Genomic DNA, 26,889 nt, shown 5'->3' on the forward strand with positions numbered 1-26,889 from the left:
TGAAAATTGCTCTCCGTCGGGCGATTTGCCAATCAGCGAAGACAATCGACAACCCAGTCGTCATGTGAAATGATCCGGGCTAGTTATGTGTGATTTTCCGCTTAGAAGACTTTGAAACATCACTCGGTTCGGGTTAGCATGTCGGCTAGCTGTCACGCCTCTTGGTTTGTTTACATTCTCTGAAGCCGGGGAAGGGAAATGACATAAGCCCGATTTAGGTGGCATATAATATCGTTCGGGAGGTGCGACAGTAGAGGTGAAGTCGACAGTTTTGACCATTATGGAGTAATTTTGCCATGTCGTCTTAAATAAATGCATTTTTATTATTTCATATTCCATTTAGCACAAGACTGTTATTTGTCATGACCATGCCATTTATTTAGCTATTGGGGAAAATACTTGGATAAAAAGAACATCCTGTAAAAATATTGTAGTAGAGAGACTGAAACAAGGACATTTTACGGCTCTCTTCGTCGCGTTTTCCTTGTTGTGAATAATTCCCCCTCAATCGGCTGCATACTAAATCAGTTGAAATCGTGACTCCCCTGACGTCATCCAACTGTTGGGGACACTAGAGCCCTATAATGGTAGGCGTGGCTAACCGGCAGATTAAAAGACTAAATTGTGGTATATAGTCGAATCGTCTCAAAATATGATTCTAATTCACATAATATTTAAGAATTTTTTCTCCTGTCGTACGCACTTTAAAAAACAGGTCACTCCATTTGCCTTCTAAACGAAGTAGATGAATTCCTCTTAAAAAACGGTTAAGAGCTCACGTTAACCCTTGCAGCTTTGTTGTAGAGTACTGTGGCAAAAAAGTCCTCCGAGTGCCAGTTCTAAACGGCTAATCAACGCGAGCATCACGTTCTCTTGTCGTCGCAAATAGTGTGCCCATCTATTTAAAAATTGTTCTTTTATAGGAACAGATGGAGCCACATTCATCTATAAAATCCTGAGTTTTTGAGTAAGTCTGACGAACTTCTGGCAACCTTTATCGGTGCTACTGTAGTGGCTGACAGCTATGTATTGGCAAAATTTGGAAAGCCATTCTTTTAAAATATGTCTAATTATACAATTTCATTATTTTTAACAATAAAAAACTGAGGCTTGTTTGTCAAAAAAAAAAAAAAAAATCCATAAACAAGCCGCTCTCTTATAAAAGCCACAGGGTAGAAAAAGCCATAAAAATAATGCGGCTCATAGTCCTAAAAAAAGGTAAAAATAAATTTTAAAAATATGTACAAAAAAACTGCTAAAGAAAGCATACTTATGACCGAAAAAAAGCCAAATAATAAAGAACAAAAAAAAAAAAAAGCGACCCCAATGAAAATAGGAAATATTTGGACTGCATTGGCACTTACAACTGGCTCGGTCGCCATTGTTGCGCAAGTCATTTTCATCAAAGCGTCCCGATACTCCAGTCTTCTCCCACATCTTTCGGATCTCCGACACGCAGAGCTTGGGGTTGGCCCGAAAGAACAGCTTCCCGTTCCGGATGGTGAGGTTGTGCTGCTTCCAGTCCCACAAGTACTGGAGCTGCTGGTTGTCAAATGCCGAGAAGGCGTAGGTGCTGGAAGGAAGGACAGTCATCATTCAAATACCCTTTTACCTCAATTTTTTAAGTAGAGTGGTACCTCAAGATACGATATTAATGTGTTCCGAAGTGGCTTTCATATTATGGTTTTTTTTTTTTTTTTTGTATAATGAATTGCGTTTTACATGTAAATCGCCTCATTTTTTCTGAGTGCGACTAAAACACCACATTAAATTTGGTGTCATGTCCTATGACAGTCTTTAATTGTAATGCTTTGTTGGACTCAGCGTTGTTTTCGTCAATGATGACAATACCAAAAATATATTGTCAACGAAGACTATTTTCCTCACAATGATGAGACGATAGCGAGCAAAAACTGTGTTTTAGAAGACTAAATCATAACGAGAAAAATGACGGTTTTCGTCTGACGAGACCGGAACAAGACGAAAATGCACAATAGTTTCCATCACACGTTCACCATGTGTGACATTTTATGTGTAGTTAGTCTGCATCGTAGCAGTGTAGTCTGCATCGTAGCAGTGTCTGCTGGTGTCACTCATGTGATGTGCTGCCCCCCTACTCACCAGTGTCGTCTCTAGTCTCCGGGCTTGAACATACAGTAAAATTTATTTTCTTATCTTGGCCAGAGAGAATATACAATGTTTTCCCCGATATTTTAGCTGATAAATAATCGATCCAATTGAAGAAAAACTGGGGGGGGGGGGGAATTGTTTAAGGGTAAATATTTGAAAAAAAAAAAAAAAAAAACCCTGGCCACTCCTTCTTGTCCATGACTTCCGCGTCGCGACCCTTGTTATATTACTGTGTTTCAACCATAAAATCCCCACAAAGTCCACATTTTATATATACATATATGTATATACTGTATATGTACATACGTATAGTTTAAACAGCAAAACCCTAACTGGAGGTGAGAGCACGCGAGAGCAGAATTAAAGACGCCATGATTTTAACAAGATATCATTGTGTACCTACCTTGTGTCGATCCAAAAACTCCATATAGCATGTATCATCGAGTGTCAAGACACAGATGTGAATGGCCATAGCTGGATTTTTTCAGGAATTTATGGGTGAAACATGGTAATATAACAAGGGCCACGATGCAGAAATCGCAGACGTCAAGGAGTAATCGAGATTTTCATTTTTATATATTTTCCCTTTCAATCGTTTTTTTCTCTCTCCATTTTTTCTTTGTTTGGATCGATTATTTATCATGTAAAATATTGGGGAAAATGCGACGGTAACGTAAAAAATTCAATTGAGTGATAGTTATGAGGTAGATATCCACGACTTTTTTTACAGGCCCTAATTTTTTCATTGTCACGCAATTTGTTTAAAACTTTAAAGTCTTTTTTTAACGAAATATCAGACATCAATTAATGATTCTAAGCTATAAATGACAGACATTTTGAATAATAAATATAATTACTAAAAATGTCCCGATCGATCAGGATGCCAATCGATCGGGTCCGATCACGTCATTTTCAAAGTATCGGAATCGGCAAAAAAATATCGGACATGCCTTTTTAAAAAAAAAAAAAATATATATATATATATATATATATATATATATATTTTTTTTTTTAATTAAATCATTTTCTAATTGTATCTAACGTTACAGACAAAATGTCTTACGCTCATCCAGCGTCTTTAGTTTTGGCTTAAAGGAGGGCTATCAAATTTATCACGTTAACGGCGGTAATTAATTTTTTAAAAATCAATCACAGTTAAAATATTTAATGCAATTAACGCATGCACTGCACGACCCACTCACGCATTGTCGCGTTCAATCTATAATGGTGCCGTTTTACCTATATATAGAGCTACAAGGCAGCGTAAACTGAGTAGAGTGAATTTTGACAGCCTTTGGAGCCTTTTTTTTAATTGGCTAAAGCCTTACAATCCCTCTCTCAACAATTAGAAAGATCGTGGGAAGCAATGTGGGGAAGAATGGTAGTAGTTGATCTTTTTCTTAACACCCTATGTTATTTCCCAACGCAGATAAGATATATCAATTGGTGCCACTACGCACAGTGATGGTTACACTTCCCATCATGCATTTGGGCAGAACAGTTAAATGGCTACAGTATCATTTACTGAAAGCTCAACAAATACACTAGATGGCAATATTTAGTCACAATATACAAAGTTACATTTATGTTTTAAGAATTACAAGTCTTTCTATCCGTGGATCCCTCTCACAGAAAGAATGTTAATAATGTAAATGCCATCTTGAGGATTTATTGTCATAATAAACAAATACAGTACTTATGTACAGTATGTTGAATGTAAATATTTGTCCAAGTTTTATTCCTTTTTTTCTTAATGCATTGCCAAAATGACGGGAATGATTGGAATTGAATCGAGAGCAAAAAAAAAAAAAAAAAAAAAAGCAATCGGATTGGGAAATATCGGGATCGGCAGATACTCAAACTAAAACGATCGGGATCGGATCGGGAGCAAAAAAACATGATCGGAACAACCCTAATAATTACCTTCTTTTTATGGCTGGGTTGAAACAAAAGCGGTTGCGCGACGTCTGTAAACAGGGGTTTTCAGGGTATAACGGACAAATTAAAAATAGTTCGGGGGCTTAACGCGCCATGAATCTGCTATGGCAGCATATAGACATATCAATCTATCAAACGCAACAGTTGTTTTGGCTTGAAATACAGCAGTTTCCTTTAAAGAGGCGTGCAAGAGCAGAAACTGCTTTTTCAGTCTCATCTGTGTTTTCCGCCATATACAGTGGGGCAAATAAATATTTAGTCAACCACTAATTGTGCAAGTTCTCCCACTTGAAAATATTAGAGAGGCCTGTAATTGTCAACATGGGTAAACCTCAACCATGACAGACAGAATGTGGGAAAAAAAACCAGAAAATCACATTGTTTGATTTTTAAAGAATTTATTTGCAAATCATGGTGGAAAATAAGTATTTGGTCAATACCAAAAGTTCATCTCAATACTTTGTTATGTACCCTTTTGTTGGCAATAATGGAGGCCAAACGTTTTCTGTAACTCTTCACAAGCTTTTCACACACTGTTGCTGGTATTTTGGCCGATTCCTCCATGCAGATCTCCTCTAGAGCAGTGATGTTTTGGGGCTGTCGTTGGGCAACACGGACTTTCAACTCCCTCCTCACCCCGTGGCGTCAAAATGATAACAAGAACGGGGAGCAAAAATCCCAGAACCACACGGGGGGACCTATTGAATGACCTACAGAGAGCTGGGACCACAGTAACAAAGGCTACTATCAGTAACACAATGCGCCGCCAGGGACTCAAATCCTGCAGTTCCAGACGGGTCCCCCGCTACCCACTGTGAAGCATGGGGGTGGAAATACCATGCTTTGGAGCTGTTTTTCTGCAAAGGGACCAGGACGACTGATCTGTGTAAAGGAAAGAATGAATGGGGCCATGTATCGAGAGATTTTGAGTGAAAATCTCCTTCCATCAGCAAGGGCTGGAAGATGAGACGTGGCTGGGTCTTTCAGCATGACAATGATTCCAAACACACAGCCAGGGCAACAAAGGAGTGGGTTCGTAAGAAGCATTTCAAGGTCCTGGAGTGGCCTAGCCAGTCTCCAGGTCTCAACCCCATAGAAAATCTGCGGAGGGAGTTGAAAGTCTGTGTTGCCCAAAGACAGCCCCAAAACATCACTGCTCTAGAGGAGATCTGCATGGAGGAATGGGCCAAAATACCAGCAACAGTGTGTGAAAAACTTGTGAAGAGTTACAGAAAACGTTTTTCCTCCGTTATTGCCAACAAAGGGTACATAACAAAGTATTGAGATGAACTTTTGGTATTGACCGAATATTTATTTTCCACCATGATTTGCAAATAAATTATTTAAAAATCAAATAATGTGATTTTTTTTTTCCACATTCTCTCTCTCATGGTTGAGGTTTAACCATGTTGATAATTACAGGCCTCTCTAACATTTTCAAGTGGGAGAACTTGGACAATTAGTGGTTGACTAAATACTTATTTGCCCCACTGTATATATTCTTTTTAAGGGCTAAAAAGTAACAAAATAATCTGTACTGTAAAAAGTACAGTACCGTAACATGTTTGGAACTTGTGTTCAAATTTAGAAAAAAAACTTAGGGTATCGGATCGGGACTCAAAATCAGATTACTCGGACAAAAAAATATGCGATCGAGACATCCATGGTAGTTAAATTATTGCATTGCTGCAAACGGGAATCATCTATCACAATCAGTGTTGTTAATAACGGCGTTACAATATAACGGCGTTACTAACGGCGTTATTTTTTTCAGCAATAAGTAATCTAATTAATTACTTTTCTCATCTTGGCAACGCCGTTACCGTTACTGAGGCGGGAAAGGCGTGCGTTACTATGCGTTACTAAGTTGGTTGAATAAAAAAAGTCTGAGAGAAACGGACTCACGGGGACGAGAGCAGAGCAGGAGTGGGGCCGTTGCAACCGCGATGCTAGGTGGCTCCAATAATACCTGACTGTAGCCATAGCCGACAAACTACGCCCACATGACACGGTAGATATCATATTATAGAACTAGATGCAAAAACTGACACAGCTGCATTGCCAACATGTTTTAAGGACTACATGTGTTAGTAAACAGCCGCCATCTTAAAGCAGTAGACCTCTCAGGAAGGCCCTGATGTTGAGATCCTTCCTAGAGAACCTAAGTAACTTTTTTTTTTTTTTTTTTAAATCTAAAATGCTTCTAAATCGGCAAAATCTTAACTTAAATCTATCTTTAAATGATGAAACAGTTTTAAAACTTACACATGTTTAAAGTAGACAGAAGGGAACTAATGCATTAACAGGTGCAATTTTAACAACTTTAACGGTTGATTCACAACTTTAAATGACTTCCACACATAGCAAAGGTTACTAGCTAGTTATCGCAATACCCTTGTGTCTAGTTAAGTGGAGGGTAAAGGGGCTAGGGCCAATTGTCCCCCAAATCCTTTAAACTTCACATTGTGTGACCTGTTTTTTTTGTTGTTGTTTTTTGTTTTTTTTGTTTCTTGTTTTTTTTTTTTTTTTTTTGAGAAAAAAAAAAAAATCACTAGTTACTTTGCCAAGTAACTAATTACTCTTACATTCAGGTAACTGAGTTACTAACGCAATTACTTTTTGGGAGAAGTAATTTGTAACTGTAATTAATTACTATTTTAAAGTAAAATTAACAACACTGTATATACTGTATATAGATATAACTAGATGCAAAATGACAGACACGGCACTAGATGCATTAGTAAACAGCCGCCATCTTAAAGCAGTAGACCTTTTATTACGGCTCTTTTGTAGAGAACCTTCCTAACGAACCTAAGTAACTTTTTATCTAAAATACTTCTAAATTGGCAAAATCTTGACTTGAAGTCAAAATCAACAAAAAAAAAATCAACAAAAAGTCAAAATGAAAGTTTTAAAACTTTCATTTGTCGAAAGTAGAGAGAAGGGAACTAATGCAATAATGGGAGCAATTTTAACAACTTTTAACAGTTGATTCAGGGTGAAGGGTAAATTAGGGTAAAGAATTGGGCTCGGGCCAATTGTACCAAAAACCTTCACAAAAAAACTTCACATAGTGTGGCCAATGTTTTTTTTTTTTTTTTTTGAGGAAAAAAAAAAGTAATTATCACCAATTACTTTGCCAAGTAACTAATTACTCTTACATTCAGGTAATTGAGTTACTAACGCAATTACTTTTTGGGAGAAGTAATTTGTAACTATAATTAATTACTTTTTTTCAGTAAGATTAACAACACTGATCACAATACAGGCAGTACATATTGTATCTTTCGTATGATGAAATATTTTTGGTGTACTGAAGCTTTCATTTCTTGAGATACCACTGTATTTAAAACAGACAGATTAGTAATATGGACTCAATCTGACAAATGCAAATGAATATAGCGCGTATATTTGTGCACACTTGCCACAATTCGAGAACACCGCCACTTTTTGACAGTAATGTGGCAGCTCTACTGCATTCTTGTTCAATACCAGACACATTCCGATCTGTTAGGTCACCATTAATTATGGAAAGCCAAAGGGGAAATATTCAAAACAAGATCCAGAGGGAAGGACAGGGGGGGTGATGAGTGGTGATGTGGCTTATTTGATATGCTGCGTACCACCCAGACATACAGGAATGACTGCAATGTGGAGCCTTGAAACGGCAAGATTCTTGTGAACTCAAGGAGAAAGAGACGAGGATGTTTTTCATGGACTGATAGCTTCTTGATTAGATTCAGCAACTTCAGTTACTTCATGAAGGGAAAAGTTGCACTCTTTGACTTTTTAGGTCCTTATGACGAAAAACAAGACAGTTATAAAAGCAGAAGGAGTTTTCTGTGTTCTTACTCATCCAGGAGTTCCTCGCCGTCGATGTATCTCAGGCTTCGCAGGAAGGCCAACGAACTGAGCGTATGCGAGTGTCGAATGCGCACGTAGCCCGTCACCCTCTGGATTAAACCCGTGAAACTCTCCAGTTCGGCCACCATGTTGTCTGTTGAGAGGACAATTTAATATTTATCATTAAACTCTGTGTATTTATAGTTTAAGGTTCAGGAAATTACAGTTCTCAGACTTTCCAAGGTTTTGGTCTAGACTCCATGTGACATCACTGTAGATTGTAAAAAGTGTTTTGCCCTCACCGTGTTTAGACTGACTATTCAGCTTTCCACTCAAAGTCAAATGGGGTCAGAGAAACTGTCCTTTCTCGCTCTCGTGTATAATAGTGGGTGTCCATATTTAACTGGTGTATTGATGTGGACGAATATACCTGAATAATACTACTTGCGTCATTCAGTGAAATGCTTGGTATGCCTTAATCGTTTGAAGAATGTCATTTTGCTTGGAGTTAGATGGGCCCCCGAGAATCTGAGCCAGATTTGTTCTGAAAAACTAAGTATTGACTGTATGTTGACGTTTTTGTCATGGTGCTTTACTTAATGCAAATAGGAATTCTCGTTGACAATTTACAGTAGTATGTAAAAGTACCTGAACCCTTTGGAATTTCTCAAATTTTTGCTTAAAATCCCCATCAAATGCAATCTGATCTTTGTCAAAATCACACAGATGAAAAAACAGTGTCTGCTTTAACTATAACCACCCAAACATTTATAGGTTTTCATATTGTAATGACGATAGTATGCAAACAATGACAGAAGGGGGAAAAATAAGTCAGTGAACCATCACATTTAATATTACTTGGCCACTCCAGAATGTGTATTTTGTTGTTTTGAAACCATTCTGAGGTTGCTTTACTTCTGTGTTTTGAATCATTGTCTTGTAGCATCCATCTTTTTTTTAAGCTTCAACTGTCTGACAGACAGCCTCAGGTGTTCCTGCAAAACATCCTGATAAACTTTTGAAATCTTTCTTCCATTACTGACTGCAAGTTGTCCAGGCCCTGAGGTAGCAAAACAGCCCCAAATCATGATGCTCCCTCCACCATGCTTCACGGTGGGGATGAGGTGTTGATGTTGGTGAGCTATTCCATTTTTCTTGGTTGTGTGTTCCTCCCAAACAATTAAACTTTGGGTTCATCAGTCCACAAACATTTTGCCAAAACTTCTGTGGTGTGTCCAAGTGCCTTTTTGCAACATTAAACGTAAGCCTGTCGCAATATGCAATAATTCCATTTATCGCGCGATATATAAAAAAGAAGGCGGTAATTTTTCCGCTGCGATTTATCGCCTCGCGTGCACGTGCGTGCGCGTGTGCGACAGACGTGCTGTTAAGAGTTCGGATTCCTCGTTACCAACTGCGCAAAATGCATCTTTGTTCCAGGTCCGGCAAAAACTAGCGCCGGAGCCAATCGTTCCCATTATATCCTATTGTTCAACGTATACCGGCCACGTCAGTGCTCCGGAGTGACTGAGGACCATCTACGGCGCGCCGGTGTTGTTGACGTGTGGCCGCTCCCGTCAGGAGTGACATTTCACGCGGGGCGGCTATTTTTCAGCACAACGCCGGATATTTACAACAAAGTCCGCCAAAACATTGTTACCGACTTGGCTGCGACGAACAACATCGCTTTGACAACGAACAGCTGAATGAAATTAAGAGCGCTGTGCTTCAAACGCGTCCTGTTTATGAAAGTCGATTGTCAAATGCTGGTTTTGTGTAGTAATGAGCAGAGGTGACTTCAGCGGCGCTTGCTAACTTTTTCAATGCGCCCACACACTAGATATCATGAAATGGCAAACTAGATGTGCTACGTCCCATGCCATTGGCTACGTGAGCCCAGAGTGATTATGGGACACGTAGTCCATATACTACATCGATGAATTCTAAACTGTCATGACTGAACGGAAGTTAAGAAGGCCAAATCAATCCATACCATTGACTATAGATAATGTTGCAAATATTGTTAATTCAGTTCGTGACACAGATGGATTCGGACCATAAATAGGATGTCTTGCTCATGTAGTAAACCTAGCTGCTAAGAGAGCTGTAGCAATCAACAGTGTGCCCTGCCTCACTTTACAAACAGTAAAGATTGTTCTCAGCACTTTTCTATAAATTTTTTTCCTATCAGTAAGAAGTAAGCACAGAAATATTATGCACTAAAATGCATGTTTATATGATGGCAATTTAATTTTTGCTCGTTAGCAAAAAAAACAAAACAAAACAACAACAACAAAAAAAAAAAACGAAACAAAAAATATAATTGTTATTTTTTTACAGAGCATTAAATGTATTGAATGAGATCCAAAATCGTGTCCCCCGTATCAAAAATAATACCGAACCTTGACTTAACTGTATCGTTGCATCCCTATGGAACACCATTGCAGAAGCTATGACGGGAAAAGTTTTCATTTGCCTAAATGCTTAAGTTATTAAGTGCATTTTTTTTTTTTTTTTAAAAACACATTTTATTTATTCTGTGCGGTATCAATATTGTTGATTTTTACTTAAGAGGAATGGTCTATTGTTTTAGTTGTAATTTCTTTAAGAGTACTTTTGAATTTGAGAGTAAATATTTATCGCATTTAAATTGGTGTACTTAATCTATTAATATATACTGTATTCTCACTGTTATTGTAAATTGGTTAAAAAAAATATTGGGTGGGCGCAATAATATCGCATATCGCAATAATTTATGAGAATAATTATCGCACACTAAAATTTGTTATCGCGACAGGCCTAATTAAACGAGCAACAATGTTTTTATAGAGAGCAGTGGCTTCCTCTGTGGAGTCCTCCCATGAACACTGTTCTTGGCCATAGTTGATGTCTGCAAAGATAGAGATATTGGACTGTGCCAGCGATTTCTGTAAATCTTAAGCAGACACTCTAGGGTTCTTTTTTACCTCTCTCAGTATTCTGCGCTAAACTCTTTGGTGGAGGGCCACTCTTTGGGAGAGAAGCAACAGTGCCAAACACTCTCCATTTGTAGACAACTTCTCTGACTGTTGATTGATGAACATCCAGACTTTTAGAGATGGTTTTGTATTCTTTCCCAGCTTTATACAAATCAACAATCCTTGATCGCAGGTCTTCAGACAGCTCTTTTGACCGAGCCACGATGAACATCAGACAATGCTTCTTATCAAGACAATTCTTACCATGTGTGTGTTTTATAGTGGGCAGGGCAGCTTTAAACCACTCATCAGTGATTGCGCACACACCTGACTTTAAATTTTTGGGTAAAAATTGGTTTGAATTACACTTTAAGTCTCCTTAGGCAGAGGGCTCACTTACTCATTTTCCCCCCTCTGTCATTGTTTGCATGCTATCCTCATCAAAATATGAAAACCTATAAATGTTTGGGTAGTTTTAGTTAAAGCACACAATGTTTTTACATCTGTGTTATTTTGACAAAGATCAGATCACATTTCTTGGTGATTTTATGCAGAAATGTGAGAAATTACAAAAGGTTCGGGTACTTTTTCATACCACTGTCTGTATGATGACTTTAGTTACTGTATCCAATTGGGGTGGGAGCCTCTGGGATAAGGAGATACAAAAATTAACGATACACGCGGGTCAGGAAATCATTCTAGGATGCACTACAAAACAACTAATAAACATGAAACAAGCTATTTTAATCCTTCTGCTGTGAATGGAAAGCAGTTTATCATTGGTAGACGTCCAATCCATTTGAACTGTTTATTTTTGGTCACTACCATTTCTTTTAAGGGCATTTTTGGTCACTTCTTGTTCATTTTGGGGCATTTACAAGTCACTTCCTGTATATTTTGGGTGACCGAAAAGGAATTGGCTCAAAAATGTCCCCGAATGAATAGGAAGTTACTCGAAATCAAGAGGAAGTAACCTGTAAATGGCAATAAGATTGGCTGGGAATACTATGGTTTTTGTGCAGGACATCCATTACATTTGGCGCTAAATGTACTGGATGTCTCGCGCAGTCAATAGCAGCCAGAAAGCTAATGTAGACACTATTCTAATGGAAGAATTTGGTAACAACATGTTGGTTCCTTTTTAAAGCAGTGACACCTTTTTAAAACTGATATAGTGATTATTGGTGGGAATATATCAATAACCTTTTGGGCTACAAAGTATTGCGAAATATTAACTTTTTGATTTTCAGGTACAGGTAGTCCCTAGGTTACGAACAAATTCAGTTCATAGGCTGGTGATGTAACCAGAATTTCCGCGGAAGACGGAATTAACCCATTAAGTACCCCGAAACCTCAATATAACTGTCCAAAAACATGTATTATACGTCATATTAATAAGTAAAAAAATAAAAAAAAAAGATACTGTGAAAGCACGTTGGGTTAAATGTCGTTATAGTCAATGACTATTCGAGCTTTAAAAATATATATGGCGGAAAACACAGACAAGACTGAAAGAGCAGTTTCTGCTCTTGCACCCCTTTTTAAAAGAAACTGCTGTATTTTAAGCCAAAAGAACTGTTGTGTTTGACAGAACAATATGTCTATATGCTGCCTTGGCAGATTCATGGCGCATTAAGCCCCCGAATTTTTTTAAATTTGTCCGTTTTACCCTCAAAACCCTCGTTTACAGACGTCGCGCAACCGCTTTTGCTTCAACCCATCCATAAAATGTAGGTAATTAAATATATTCATTATTTAAAATGTCTGTCATTTTTAGCTTAGAATCATTAATTGATGTCTAATATTTTGTTTAAAAAAAAATAAAATAAAAATAAAAAATATTTAATCACATATTTTAAACTTTTAAAACAAATTTCGTCACAATGAAAAAAATGGTGTCTCTAAAAAAGTCACGGATATTTACCTAATAACTATCACTTAATTGTTTTTTTTTTTTTTGTTACTATCGCATTTTTTCTGATATGTTAGATGATAAATAATCGATTCAAACAAAGAAAAATTGAAAAACAACATTTAAAAGGGTAAATATACGAAAAAGAACATCTCGACCACTCCTTGATGTCTGCGATTTCTACGCACCCCTTGTTATATTACCATGTTTCACCCATAAAATCCCCAAAAAATCCAGCTATGGCCATTCACAGCTGTGTCTTGACACTCAGGGATATACGTTACATGGAGTTTTTGGATCGAAACCAGGTAAGTACGCGATAATATCTCGTTAAAGTCATTTAATTCTGCTCTCGCGTGCTCTTACCTCCAGATAGGGTTTTGCTGTTAAAAAAACTTTTTTTTTTTTTTTTTTTTTTTAAAATACAAATGCCCTTCTGTTAAAAAATTTTCTTCCCTTAGAAAATTGAGATTTTAAGTCACCTGAGTGTTTTCCGCCATATATATATGGTGGAAAACACTCAGGTGACTTGAAGTTCCGCTCTGAGACCCCCAATTTAGCCAATTTTCAAAATTGTCCGATATGCATGTGTGTTACATCATTGGAAAGCTTAAAATCTCAATTTTCTGGGGGAGGAAAAAATTTGAGCAGGAGGGCATTTTAAAAAAAAAAAAAAAGTTTTTTAAACAGCAAAACCCTATCTGGAGGTGAGAGCAGGCGAGAACAGAATTACAGACGCCATGACTTTAATGAGATATTATCGCGTGCTTACTTTGTTTCGATCCAAAAACTCCATGTAGCATGTATCACTGAGTGTCAAGACACAGTTGTGAATGGCCACAGCTTGATTTTTTGGGGATTATATGGGTGAAACATGGTAATATAACAAGCGATGCAAAAATCGCAGACATCAAGGACTGGTCGAGATTTTCTTTTTCGTATATTTACCCTTTTAAAGCTTTTTTTCAACTTTTTTTTTGTTTGGATCAATTATCATCTAACATATCGGAGAAAAGGCGACAGCAAAAAAAAAAAAAAAAAATAAAAAAATACAATTAAGCGATAGTTATGAGGTAGATATTCGTGACTTTTTTATAGACGCCTTTTTTTCATTGTGACATAATTTGTTTAAAAGTCTAAAATATGTGAGTGAATAATTTTTTTAAGTTTTTTTTTTTTTTTTTTAAACGAAATATGAGACATCAATGAATGATTCTAAGCTAAAAACGACATACATTTTGAATAATAAATATAATTACCTTCTTTTATGGCTGGGTTGAAACAAAAGCGGTTGCGCGACGTCTGTAAATGGGGGTTTTCAGGGTAAAACGGACAAATTAAAAATAGTTCGGGGTCTTAAAGTGCCATGAATTTGCTATGGCAGCATATAGACATAATGTTCTATCAAACACACCAGTTGTTTTAGCTTAAAATACAGCAGTTTCTTTCAAAGATGAGTGCAAGAGCAGAAACTGCTTTTTCAGTCTTGTCTGTGTTTTCCGCCATATATATTTGGGCCTTACTCGTGAGTGCCTTACTGAGAGAAAAGGGCGCTGTGGAAAGAGTAAGGAGGATAGAAGAGAAGGGGGATATCATGGCCGCTCAGGTCACCAGCGTCGCATAAGTTAGCCTAATTTGCCTAACAAAAGTCTGCTATCTTAAATGCTACAAAATCCTAACGTATTTTCAATTCTCATAGCAAATTGCTCACACGTAACTCCACATACTGTAGCTCTAAACTTCATTACAAATGCGTATACAAACATATATTACCTGAAACAACTTCCAGCCTTATGTGGGCCAAAAAGAGCGAGGCTATGCTTTATCCATGTCAGACGAGTCTGCAAAGCGACAGTCCAGCCAGACCCAAAGCTGCCACCAGAGGGCAGTGTTTCCTCCATCATTAATTAAATACAATACTTTTGGACTTTTTGGAAAGTTATTTTGAGAGTCAGGGGTACTGAAAGGATTCATTCCGACTTGCGGAAATTCAGGTTATGTCACCAGAGTAGGAAAGGAACTCGGTTACTACCTGTATAGCAATTCAGGATGAGACTAATCTAATTGTGATCGGATATCAGGCACAAACACGTCATTTTTAGAAGATCGGAATCGGGTGGAAACATGGCGTTTTTATAATTTTTTTGTCATGGCTACAAAGCAACAAAAAAATGAATAATTGAGGTATGATGTATCACATCAGTACTCAATGTCATCAGATCCTCAAAATCAGGCGACTCTGACTCAAACTTGAGTACAAAAAAATGTGACAATTATTCAATTATTACTCCTTATTATTTGGTCTTATTATGTGGCTGATTACCAAATGCTCTTCCGCCACCCTACAATTTGATAGTCTCAGTGTCGCAGTCTCTCTTTCTCCACATCATGATGCTGTTTTACAGCGTCGCCGTGCCGCAGCAGCCTATTTTTTACGAGCGCCACCATTTTACACTGACTGGCCACCCCTCTACGAGTTCTTTCTTATCTGTCTATGCCGCGTACCTTCACAGTATGTCATTTACGAGGTAAGAAGCCAACATCGTAATGATGTACTCACGGCCTCTGCGGATGTTGATGTGTAGATTGCCTTTGATAACTGTACAGCCTTTCAGTGACTGCGCGGCATCCATGGAATCGATGACCTTCTCGTCACACACCTTATCGCACACACCATCGCAGGCAGCACAGGACATGCTAGAGACAGAGAAAAGGATAAAACTTTGGATATCACAGTTAAAACATTTTCAGTATCTTAATTATGCTCAAATGTTTTGAAAAGAAATGGAAATAAATACTAAAAACTAGGGCCGCGGCTATCGATTATTTAAGTAATCGATTAATCTATTGATTACTGTATTTTCCCACAATTAGGCGCACCTAAAAGTCTTCAATTTTCTCAAAAGTGCGCCTGATAATACAATGCACCTTATATGTGGATTAGTATTGGTTAACCATAGCATGACGTTCTCTTTAGCGCAGCTCCATCTAGTGGATCCATAACATAACGCCAACTGTCAGGGAAGTTCACGTTTGAACTCCGAGACAAGTATCAACAAATAGCTCAAGTAAGAGAAGAGAATCAAACTCAGCCAAGGATTGCCTGCTTCGAAGACTTTATAAACAAGATAGCCTATATATAAAGGGTACAAATGGTGTGATCCAGCCAGGAGCTGTGACCACACAGGAGTACAGTACAACGAAAATACACAAGTCAAGGGTCTATATGCTTGTTGAAAGGGCGTTGCTTACTATAAAACGATACCTTCTACGAAAACGAAAGTGAACCTTATTACAGCCCAGCTCTGGTGATTTTCCACAGAAAAACATCCTGAGTTATGACCTTGGAAACTACCTGTAGCTGGTACAAGAGGGAGTCAAATCAGATAAGGCAGTCCACACATACCCATTGTATTGTGTTGTATTGTGTTCAAAGGAAAACATGGAGCACATGAACATGGATACAGTCTCACATGAAAGCATAAAAAATGCATAGTTTCACAGCAGTTGATGTTTGTGTTTTTATAAGCATGAATAAAATATTCTTTCACACCAACCACTACTACAACTACTGCGCCTTATAATGCGCTGTGCCCTAGATATGAAAACAGTTGCGGCTTATAGTACGGAAAATACAGTAATCAGTTCAATGAATTAGGGCTGCAGCTATCGATTATTTTAGTTGTCGATTAATCGATGAACTATTTAGTTCAAATAATCGAGTAATCGGATAAGGAACATAAAAAATTAAAATACCTTAGCTGAACCTCAACCGGTGTAAAAAATAAATAAAAAAATAAGAATCTAGGTACAACAAAAGAACAATTGGCTAACTTACATAGTAAAGGTCCGCTAGCTTAAATGCTATAAAATACTAATGTTTTTTAATTTATACAATGCTCTAAACAAATGATTAAGGCACTTATTCCCACAAAAATTGGCTAAATATACCTTTAAACTAAATTACGAATGCATAAAAAAAATTAAAAAAAACATTAGCGCAAACAAAAACTCAGCTTATGTTGGTCTTAACAGGGAGCAGATGGATTCAGCCATGTGAATGAGGCAGACTAGAGGGCAGTGTATCCACCCAAATCAATAAAACTAAAGGCAAACACTTTCAAAACAAACCACTACAACGCCACTTTAATTAAATGAATTCTCAAAGCAGCAAAATTTAATTTGAATATTTTTTTTCTAATCGAATACTCGAGTTAATCGATTAATCGTTGCAACACTACAATGAATTGAGTAATCGCATAACAAACACCTAAGCCTAGACTTATACGATATTAGAAATTTAAAAACAAGGATCTAAGTATATCAACAACAAAAAACATCGTCTAAATAGTTGTATTAATGTAAATTTAGTTTTGTTTTTGTTTTTTTACAAACCCCTTAAGTCGTTGAAACACATTCTCACAAACAACTGCTAAATATGCCTGTAAACTAAATTACGAATGCATAAACATATTAGCGCAAACAAAAACTTATGTTGGCCTTAACCGGAAGCAGATGGATTCAGCCATGTTAGACGAGTTATGTTATAGTCACTATTGCCACCAGAGGGCAATGTATCTTCCCAAATGAATAAAACTGAATGCAACACTTTGGAAAACAAACAACACCGCCACGAATCATCGTAGCAACAAAATTGATTTCGAACCTTTTTTTAAATCGAATTACTCGATTTAATCTATTAATCGTTATAGCACGACAACAATTACAATACTCAGACTCTTATAGATGATGTGGATGTAGTGTGCCAAGCTCACCTGTTAGGGGTGGTGCGCGTGTACCCGAAGGGACACTCGGACATGCATTCGCCCTGGTGGATGACGAAACTATCGTAGTCAGGCAGGTGGACTCGGGAACAGAGTTCGGCGCTGATGCACCGCCAACCCTCGAACTTGTAAGTGCCGGGCGGACAGTCGGCCACGCAACGGCCCTCGTGGTAATAATGGACGCAGGCGGCGCAAGAACTGTCACTGCCCGGCAAGGTACAGCTGCCGAGGCACTGCTCGTGACAGCAGTCGCCATTCGCCGTGCATGCTCGTCGCCCGCATTTCTCTGGGCATTCTGAAACACAGAAAGAAAAATAAAATTTAATGGGAATATGTGAAAATGGCTATTATTAAATCATTCACTGCTATTAAGAGCAACTTTATGTGTCACTGACAACGGTAGCCGTCCAATTCATCTGAGCTAGGAGGGCCTAGCAGTGTCTATTACTGTCAATGTCAGGCAAAGAGTTATTTTTTTTTAGATAACATTAAAGCTGTTTGAACAGTTTGAAGGTTGCTGATGTGTTTCTTAAGTTTGTATATGGCTCACTTACTGTATGTTCATTTTTAGAGCAGATCTGGTCCATCTATCACCACCATTGGCAACTAATGAGTTAAGAGACCTGGGATTGTGAATATTTCAAGGTTTTGGTAATCACTAACATAATTTAACTGATCTAATTATAAGTCTTAGGTCACAGGTGTCAAACTCAAGGCCTGGGGGCCAGATCCCACCTGCCAAATCCATATGTGTGGCCAGCGAAAGCTAATTGTTTCTTGCTAATATAGGGCTGCAATAAACTATTATTTTTATCATCAATTAATCATAAGAGACATTTAACCTGCTTGGTTGCACTAACCTTGACCGTGCAATTTCTGTCATGTTTACATCTCAAATGATATCAAATTGAATGGAAAACCCTGCACAAAATGATCGCCAAATTTGTAGTCATTATGTTAAAAAAAATAAACATGAATCTTCTCAAAAATCTAATAAACGGTGTGAATTTACAACAAATAGCTTTGCCTTTTGATTTCATTTTCACATATCCTTGCCTCACATACTATTTTCATGGCGTCAAATGTGACGGAAATGTTGTTTACTGATGTACACGCAGTGCACGTTACGCGTAGGTATGTTGTACTTCCTAATGCCAAGTGAGAGTCAACCTTTCACTGAGCATACCAGTTTCTCCTTCCATCAGATAGAGGATTAGGCAGTTGAAAGAAGTGGAAGCATGTAAATTGGGGCCTAACCAGTCCAAAACCTGGTCTAAAACGGCACTTTGCCTAGATTTAGTCAGCAAAAATAGGGCCTTGCATGTTTTAACCTTCACCGAACCCCTGGGGTTTGATCGAATTCCGGTTAAGAACTACTGTTCTGAGTATAAAACTCGAGAATTTCTCAGTACACAAACCTGACAAAAGTCCTGGTCATTCAATTAAAAAAAAAAAAAAGTGTTGCTGATTGACATTTTTTTACTTATGGGCATAGCGCTGATATAAATTGTGTCAATGACTCATTTATTTTCTTTAAACAAACTAAACAACAAAATCCAATGAGAAGGAGGCAAACTGTAATGAATCGGTATTCTTTATTAAACAGTTGTTCATAAAAATATCCAAATCCAATTTCAAAATACACGCTCTTGTATGACAATTTACAGTTTGAATGGGAGTTGGTGCTGAAAGGAGACTTAAGCTGTTATATGAATGGGTTTATGCGTGTGGTTTCTTAATAAAAAGAAATGAAACAACTTTACTATCTAACAATAATTCATATGCTTCTCCAAAACAATACAAACGGACACTTAAAACACTGATTAGCATAATCGCTAACTAGCTTAGTCCTCCGTGCAAAGTAGTAACGTCACATCAACAAAGAATGACGGGGGCACATTGGATCTAACAAACAAAAAAAAAAAAGACATTAACTCTCGACCCTTCATAATATTATTGATTCAGCAACCCAACCTGAGCGTTGCAGTGAACTCTCTCTCTCTCTCTCTCTTTCTCTCTCTCTCTCTCTAATCACTGGCACGGGTGCAGCCTCACATTACACACAAGCAAGGACCCAAACAGGACTGCTCACAGTTGCCGGCAAAAATTGTTTATCAAATTCATTGGCAACTAATTTATTAAGCGAATTTAATTGATTACCCGTAATTTTCGGACTATAAGCCGCTACTTTTTTTCTTCATTTTGATACATGTGGCTTATGGTCCTGTGCGGCTTATTTGTTGATTTATTTGGGTTAATAGGAAACACTTTATTTGACAGAGGCGTTATAAGACTGTTATAAGACCATTATAATTATGACATGACACTATCATGGGAATTACTGAACGCTTATGTCATTAAGTGTCATCAAGCAAATTATGTCACTATCTCTTTTTATGTCCAGCTATGCTCTTTTACATCCATTCAAAAGTGAGATAATTTGCCGGATAACACTAAATGACATTTGTTATAAGCATTCATTAATGCTCATGACGGTGTCATGTTATACTTATGATTGTCTAATGGCAGTCTTATGACGCCACTTTCAAATAAAATGTTACCAAATACCAGCAATTACCAGCAATACTAGCAATTAATGAAACAACTGGAACAGTAACTGAAGAAATATTTAGCTTTGCAACCACTTGGTTCAAAGATTCATGGTGGTTCATTTGGTCTTATGTCAGTCTTATGATGGTGCTGTCAAATAAAGTGTTACCGGTTAATATTTTTTGGTGTATACACTCACCGGCCACTTTATTAGGTACACCTGTCCAACTGCTCGTTAACACTTAATTTCTAATCAGCCAATCACATGGCGGCAACTCAGTGCATTTAGGCATGTAGACATGGTTTAAGACAATCTCCTGCAGTTCAAACCGAGCATCAGTATGGGGAAGAAAGGTGATTTGAGTGACTTTGAACGTGGCACGGTTGTTGGTGCCAGAAGGGCTGGTCTGAGTTTTTCAGAAACTGCTGATCTACTGGGATTTTCACGCACGAACATCACTAGGGTTTACAGAGAATGGTCCGAAAAAGAAAAAATATCCAGTGAGCGGCAGTTCTGTGGGCGGAAATGCCTTGTTGATGCCAGAGATCAGAGGAGAATGGCCAGACTGGTTCGAGCTGATAGAAAGGCAACAGTGACTCAAATAACCACCTGTTACAACCAAGGTAGGCAGAAGAGCATCTCTGAATGCACAGTACGTCAAACTTTGAGGCAGATGGGCTACAGCAGCAGAAGACCACGCCGGGTGCCACTCCTTTCAGCTAAGAACAGGAAACTGAGGCTACAATTTGCACAAGCTCATCGAAATTGGACAATAGAAGATTGGAAAAACGTTGCCTGGTCTGATGAGTCTCGATTCCTGCTGCGCCATTCGGATGGTAGGGTCAGAATTTGGCGTCAACAACATGAAAGCATGGATCCATCCTGCCTTGTATCAACAGTTCAGGCTGGTGGTGGTGTAATGGTGTGGGGAATATTTTCTTGGCACTCTTTGGGCCCCTTGGTACCAATTGAGCATCGTTGGAATGCCACAGCCTACCTGAGTATTGTTGCTGACCATGTCCATCCCTTTATGACCACAATGTACCCAACTTCTTATGGCTCCTTTCAGCAGGATAATGCGCCATGTCATAAAGCTGGAATCATCTCAGAATGCTTTCTTGAACATGACAATGAGTTCACTGTACTCAAATGGCCTCCACAGTCACCAGATCTCAATCCAATAGAGCATCTTTGGGATGTGGTGGAATGGGAGATTCGCATCATGGATGTGCAGCCGACAAATCTGCACCAACTGTGTGATGCCATCATGTCAATATGGACCAAACTCTCTGAGGAATGCTCCCAGCACTTTGTTGAATCTATGCCACGAAGAATTGAGGCAGTTCTGAAGGCAAAAGGGGGTACAACCCGTTACTAGCATGGTGTACCTAATAAAGTGGCCGGTAAGTGTATATATCCCATAATACAGGGAGGATAGCTGCGGCTTATAGTCCAGCGCGGCTTATCTGTAAACAAATGCCTTTTTCGTGCCAAATTTGTTGGGTGGCGGCTTATAGTCAGGTGCGCCCGTAAGTGCAAAATTACGGTAGTTGTTGCAGGCTTAGCTGGCAGAGATAAAGGACACCAATGTAGCCTGCAACAAAGATGCGTTTGATACCCCTGTCTTCAGTGCTTTTGGGGGCCGGGGGGTCTTTTTTCCTGGGTTGGGGTCCACTGTGTATGGTGCTAAAAAAAAAAAAAAGAAAAAGCATAGCTCATGCAGCAGTTTCTCACAAACGTTGGCTGAGTGAGTCCTTTCTGACAACCGACGACTACAAGGCTCCTTACTGAGCGTACAAATTGCTCAATATGCTGTAGTGGGGGTCCACTCAAGTTCCAGTGTGAAGTAATGAACAATAGGCGTGATTTACAGCTGCCAGGAGGAATTAACCTATTCGTAATACGTCCAACCTCAATCTGGAAGCACAAATTGATCAGTGGAGACTCGAGAAGAAAAATCTGTCGTGAAAATGATGTCATTTGCTAGCATTGGCCATGTGGGGGGTGGGAGTTTGATATTTAAAAAGGCCACATAGTGAAGTCATGGGAAATAATGTGCTGTTTAAGTGATGCTGATTGATATGACGCACATGTTGCCTGCAACACCCAGGAATGTTTTATTATGTACCTTCAAGAAACATTCATCTAAAATCCTTCAACACTTTTAGGACTTCCAAAAAGTTTTTTTGATCAACGTGAAATGACATTAAGAGGAAGTGCACGCAAAGTCTCAAAGTTCCATCGAATGAAGGTGAGCCTTGACATCAGGAGACATCGACTAAAGTTCATTTCAAAAGGACAAAAAAAAATCCTTAATGTAAAAAAGAAGACCCAAAATATGTCAACTGCACCCACAAAGCTGGCGATGGACATGCAGTCTTCCCATTTGACAAGAACACAGCATCAGTCAGTGACCATGAGGTGACCTTGGTCGGCTCACCAATCAGAAACTCCCAAACTGTGTGGTCCCACCAGCCATTCAGCAGGCTGTTTTTGTGGTTGCGCGTCTCTCTCTGGCACACAATGTTCTCCCTCTCCCCCCGCCCACCCTCCCTTGAGCTTCCTTCAGCAACCCTGTGACCTTACGGTAAGTTTAAAAAAAATTGTGACAAACAGCTGGGGCAAGGAAAAGGGCGGGAACCTACTGCAATATGCAAGTCTGAGACATTATGGCAACCAGGCTTATGTGTTAACGAGTTGCAGGACTGCAGCGCAACAGCAAGTAAGAATGGAAGGGAGACGCTGGAGATTAAGCAGTGAGGCAATCAGTTATTCCCATTACAAAACTATTTTTGCACAAATTCATTCATTCAAATAAGGTAAAAGTCTCACCATCATGGTTTTTTTTCAGTAAGCTTACATTATACTAGTATAACAGGGATAGGACGATATTAGAGGAGTTCCAAAAAATCGATTATTTCATGCAACGCGATTCGACACGTGACGATTCGATTACGATTCATAAAGGTTCAAAAACGAAGATTTTTCCTCATAACTTTATGGCAGCCGCTCGTAGCAGAACGAAATTCAAGACACGTCTGCCGCCCGGGCAGAGCTGGGAACCATCAACGGGCGCACGCACGTTATGATGGATGTTGCCGGTTACTGGGAGAGAGATTTACTCCTTTTTAAAAGACTGGAAAATAAATTTGTGTATGAGACAGGCAGGCACAGAAGTACTTGCGCACAAACGGTGGTCGCGCTTTTGCGCGCAAGTTATTTTTTAGAGCGAGAGGGGAAGAGAGATAGTTCGTTGCTCCTTGTCTTTCAGATGTCCAGCAATAGTTTTAAGGCATTTCAATCGAAAAATGTCCTGAGTGTGTTGCTAAGACCTGTGTGCGTCTATAAGAGGTGCATACACGAACCCTCTTGTCGTGTTTAGCCTTTTTTGTTGTTATTTTTGAAATTTAATAGTTAGCGCTGAGCGCTAAGCTAATTAGTTAATTCGCTAACGTGTATTTCATATGCAGAATGTGTAAAACCATGATTAAGTACAGCGGTAACACTACAAACATGCAAAATGATACAGGAATCTGTTGTTGAAAGTGCTGCCTGGGAGCCGACAGGCTTGTGTGCGCGTGGGCGGGCAGGGAGAGAAGAAAGTGTGCGCGCTGTAATGAGTGTGTGTGTGTGGCGGTGTTGTTTTTTATGTGCTCGGCAATAAACACCATAAGTTAAAAGTGATCAAGGGCAGTTGTGATTTCCACCTGTCACTCCAAGAGTTACACAAGGGAGGTAACATTGTGAAAACAAAGTACATTGGTTAAAAGAAGTTGTATTTCTAAAGACACTTTGTTTGTGTCCAGAAAATGTGGAATTCATTCCACCAGTGTAAATTTTATTTTATTGTTGAGAGAAAATTGGTTAATGTTTTTGTTTTTTCTTGTAAAAAAAATAAATAAATAAAAAAGCAGCTTAAGGGCTGCTTTTTGTTGTATGGGCATGTTTCCATCGTTCCTGTTGAATCATAAGGACATTATACATAAATAATGGACATAAATTTGTTTGGCTACTTTATTAATGTAATGTACGATGCATCGATAATCGTGATAATCGTGATCATCGTCAATACAGTGGTCATCGTTAAAAAATCGAATCGTATCACCCTGAATCGTAATCGAATCGAATCGTGGGGTGCCCAAGATGGCACACCCCCACATGATATGATATCAAATAATGTTTTTAAAAAAAAATACTTTACAGTAAAAACTTTTTGTTTCAGTAGCACATGCAAAACCAGTACAGACACTGTAGGAAAGCTACTAAGTCTAAACAAAACATCCTTGTAGCACTTGTTGCATTTTGTTCACATAGTAACAAAAAAAAAAGCATTCATATCATTTTCTTGCCATATAATTCTCAACGCGGTTGGCCTCTTGAGACCAAATGAACCAACGTGAAGCTTTGAACCAATTGGCTGCAAAGCTTCATTGCTTCACCAAGCTTGATTTGGCCATCAATGTTCGCTTGGGAGAGACAGAGGTCTGCTGCCACCTGCTGTCAACATTGTTGTCACCCAACATGCCTCATGCCTCCAGGCATGCATTGCAGTGCCTTTGTTACGTGAAAATTTTTGTTTTGTTTTGAAACCATGAGTTTGAATGACCTTTGATTTAACGATGTACTAGTACTTGTCATTGTTCGTCAAGTGGCTGGAAGCCAGTTGTTCTGTTTACACGTTATAAGCGAAAATTCATCCAACCTGCTTCATGAGCGCCACAAAATGGCTGGTGGCTACTTATGGTAAAATTGTTGGGTCTGAACTATGAATGCATCTAGTCTATCCACCGTGATCCTTTTTTTTTTTTTTTAACTATGCGTATTGTGACGTCTTATATCAAATCTATTGTTAATGCAATTTTACCATCCTAAAAACAACACTTGGTTACTCATATTTGGTCAATTTTAGCGACGGCGGTGGACAAAGGTGGTAGTGTTTTGCCTTAAGGAAGCCTTTCTTATGAGAACCAGCGCATGAGCGCATAGTGTCGTAAAATCCTCATCTACCGGTCGCCTGCAGATTGATTAAATGACATTTCTATTTCCAGCAGCTGTGTGAAGGATGAATAATAATGAGGTCATGAATCCAGTTGTGGCTGAACAATAGCATATGACGGTTAGCAACCGTGTGGTTATCCACATCTCTGCCAGAACTCGCATCACGCCAGCGAGTGAAAGGCGCACCGATGTCTATTCTTGAGTCCTTTTATCCTTTTTTTCCCTCCTCAGACAAAACTTTTTGTCTCTTGTGTTGCTCTGCCATCTTTGCAGATTTCGCGCGAAAGCACCCTCCTCAAATTACCGTATTGGCCTAATTATAAGACGGCCCTGATTATAAGACGACCCTGTCTTTTTCTAGACTCAAGTTTGAAAAAAGACTTTTTGAACACCAAATTAATTTTTATACAGACAATAATAACAGTACATCTGAAACAAATGATTATAACAACATATTTGAGAGAAAAAGCATGTTATTTTGCCTCATTCAAATCTTAATATCTGAACATTTAAATATGTAAACTCAAGTGCAATCACCTTTGTAAATGAATGGCTTCTGGTTTATGAAATGTAAATAAACCAATCTATTGTGATAAAACAACAAAATTGCAATAACTGCATTAACCATCAAAGTGAGGTCTAACTAACTGTAGTCTTGAAACAAATCTGAACAACGAAAAACATTGCAATAAAATAATGCAAACTGGTTAAACTTAAGAGTAGCTGACATCTGTCATGACAGAACATGGCGTCAATGATATCTGGCGCCATCTAGCGTTGTGAATGGGTATAATGTCTGGACCGCGAATATAAGACGACCCCCACTTTTTCAGTCTTATTTCAATGCAAAAAACACCATCTTATATTCGGTCCAATAAGGTAGTGCCGGTGAAAGTCATACAGACCCCCTCAAGATATAAAAGAGGTGTCATTCAACTAGTTACCAGTCGACATATCGTCACAGATGTTATGAAAATATTTTATAAATGCTTTTGTTTTAAATCATCAAAAACCTGAAAGGGACGTCACCCACTTTTTCATTAAAAATGATTTGTCCGATCTTGAAACGTACAGGATTTGTTCAAACAACTGCTAATCAAGGTTTCCCCTAGTGCTGTCTAAGCCTGGTGGGCCGCCAGGCTTTTCTTGCAAAACTGGCAAAGCTGAAACAGTACTACAAAAGAAAGTATCAAAAGAACACATTTTAACAGCATTTGAACCATTTCTGGAGATACAGTTGAAAGCACAACGGTGACATCTGCCATTGCAATGAACAGCATTGTATGTTTGTTTGTTTGTTAAAAGTGTATTATTGTTAATAAATCCCTCATAATAACTATGGTAATAATTTTTAAATTCCTGTGAACATAACATATTTATTTACTTATTTCCCCCAAAATGTGGTAGGCTTCTATACCGGCAAGTTTTGCAAGGTTTCAAGGGAAAACCCTGCTATTGATCTAATTAACCTTGGAATGCAATGAATGGAATGTACCATCTTCTCCAGGATCACTTTGCTGATGCCAACTCAGATGATGGAGTGGTGGTGTCAGTCATCCTGAATATTTTTACATTGACATTTTAAGGTGTTGCATGTACAACTCTGAAGGAAAACATTAAATGTAATCTGTTTTGGGAATAAAGGTTTAACAAAACTAATATGAAAGATGCTAAAACAGCCAGGATATTCACCTTCTTTCATTCAATTGTGGGATAACGGTGGGGATCAAAAAGCCAGAGGGCTTCCAGGGATTCACAAATGCCCAGCCGGCGGTA

At 38.5% G+C, this 26,889-nt stretch overlaps 1 protein-coding gene across 1 annotated transcript in view; it reads right to left on the reverse strand.

Annotated features, from left to right (window-relative positions):
- LOC130917002 (insulin-like growth factor 1 receptor) overlaps positions 1–26,889 on the reverse strand; it is a 150,996-nt gene that overhangs the window by 45,152 nt on the left and 78,955 nt on the right. Inside the window, exons 3-6 of the mRNA XM_057838034.1 lie at positions 17,556–17,859; positions 15,341–15,477; positions 7,921–8,065; positions 1,365–1,573 (exon numbers count right to left, since the gene is read on the reverse strand). Coding sequence (XP_057694017.1) covers positions 1,365–1,573; positions 7,921–8,065; positions 15,341–15,477; positions 17,556–17,859 — 795 coding nt within the window. The remainder of the gene's footprint in view (positions 1–1,364; positions 1,574–7,920; positions 8,066–15,340; positions 15,478–17,555; positions 17,860–26,889) is intronic.

Source organism: Corythoichthys intestinalis, chromosome 1 (genome assembly GCF_030265065.1).
Source record: "Corythoichthys intestinalis isolate RoL2023-P3 chromosome 1, ASM3026506v1, whole genome shotgun sequence".
NCBI lineage: Eukaryota > Metazoa > Chordata > Actinopteri > Syngnathiformes > Syngnathidae > Corythoichthys > Corythoichthys intestinalis.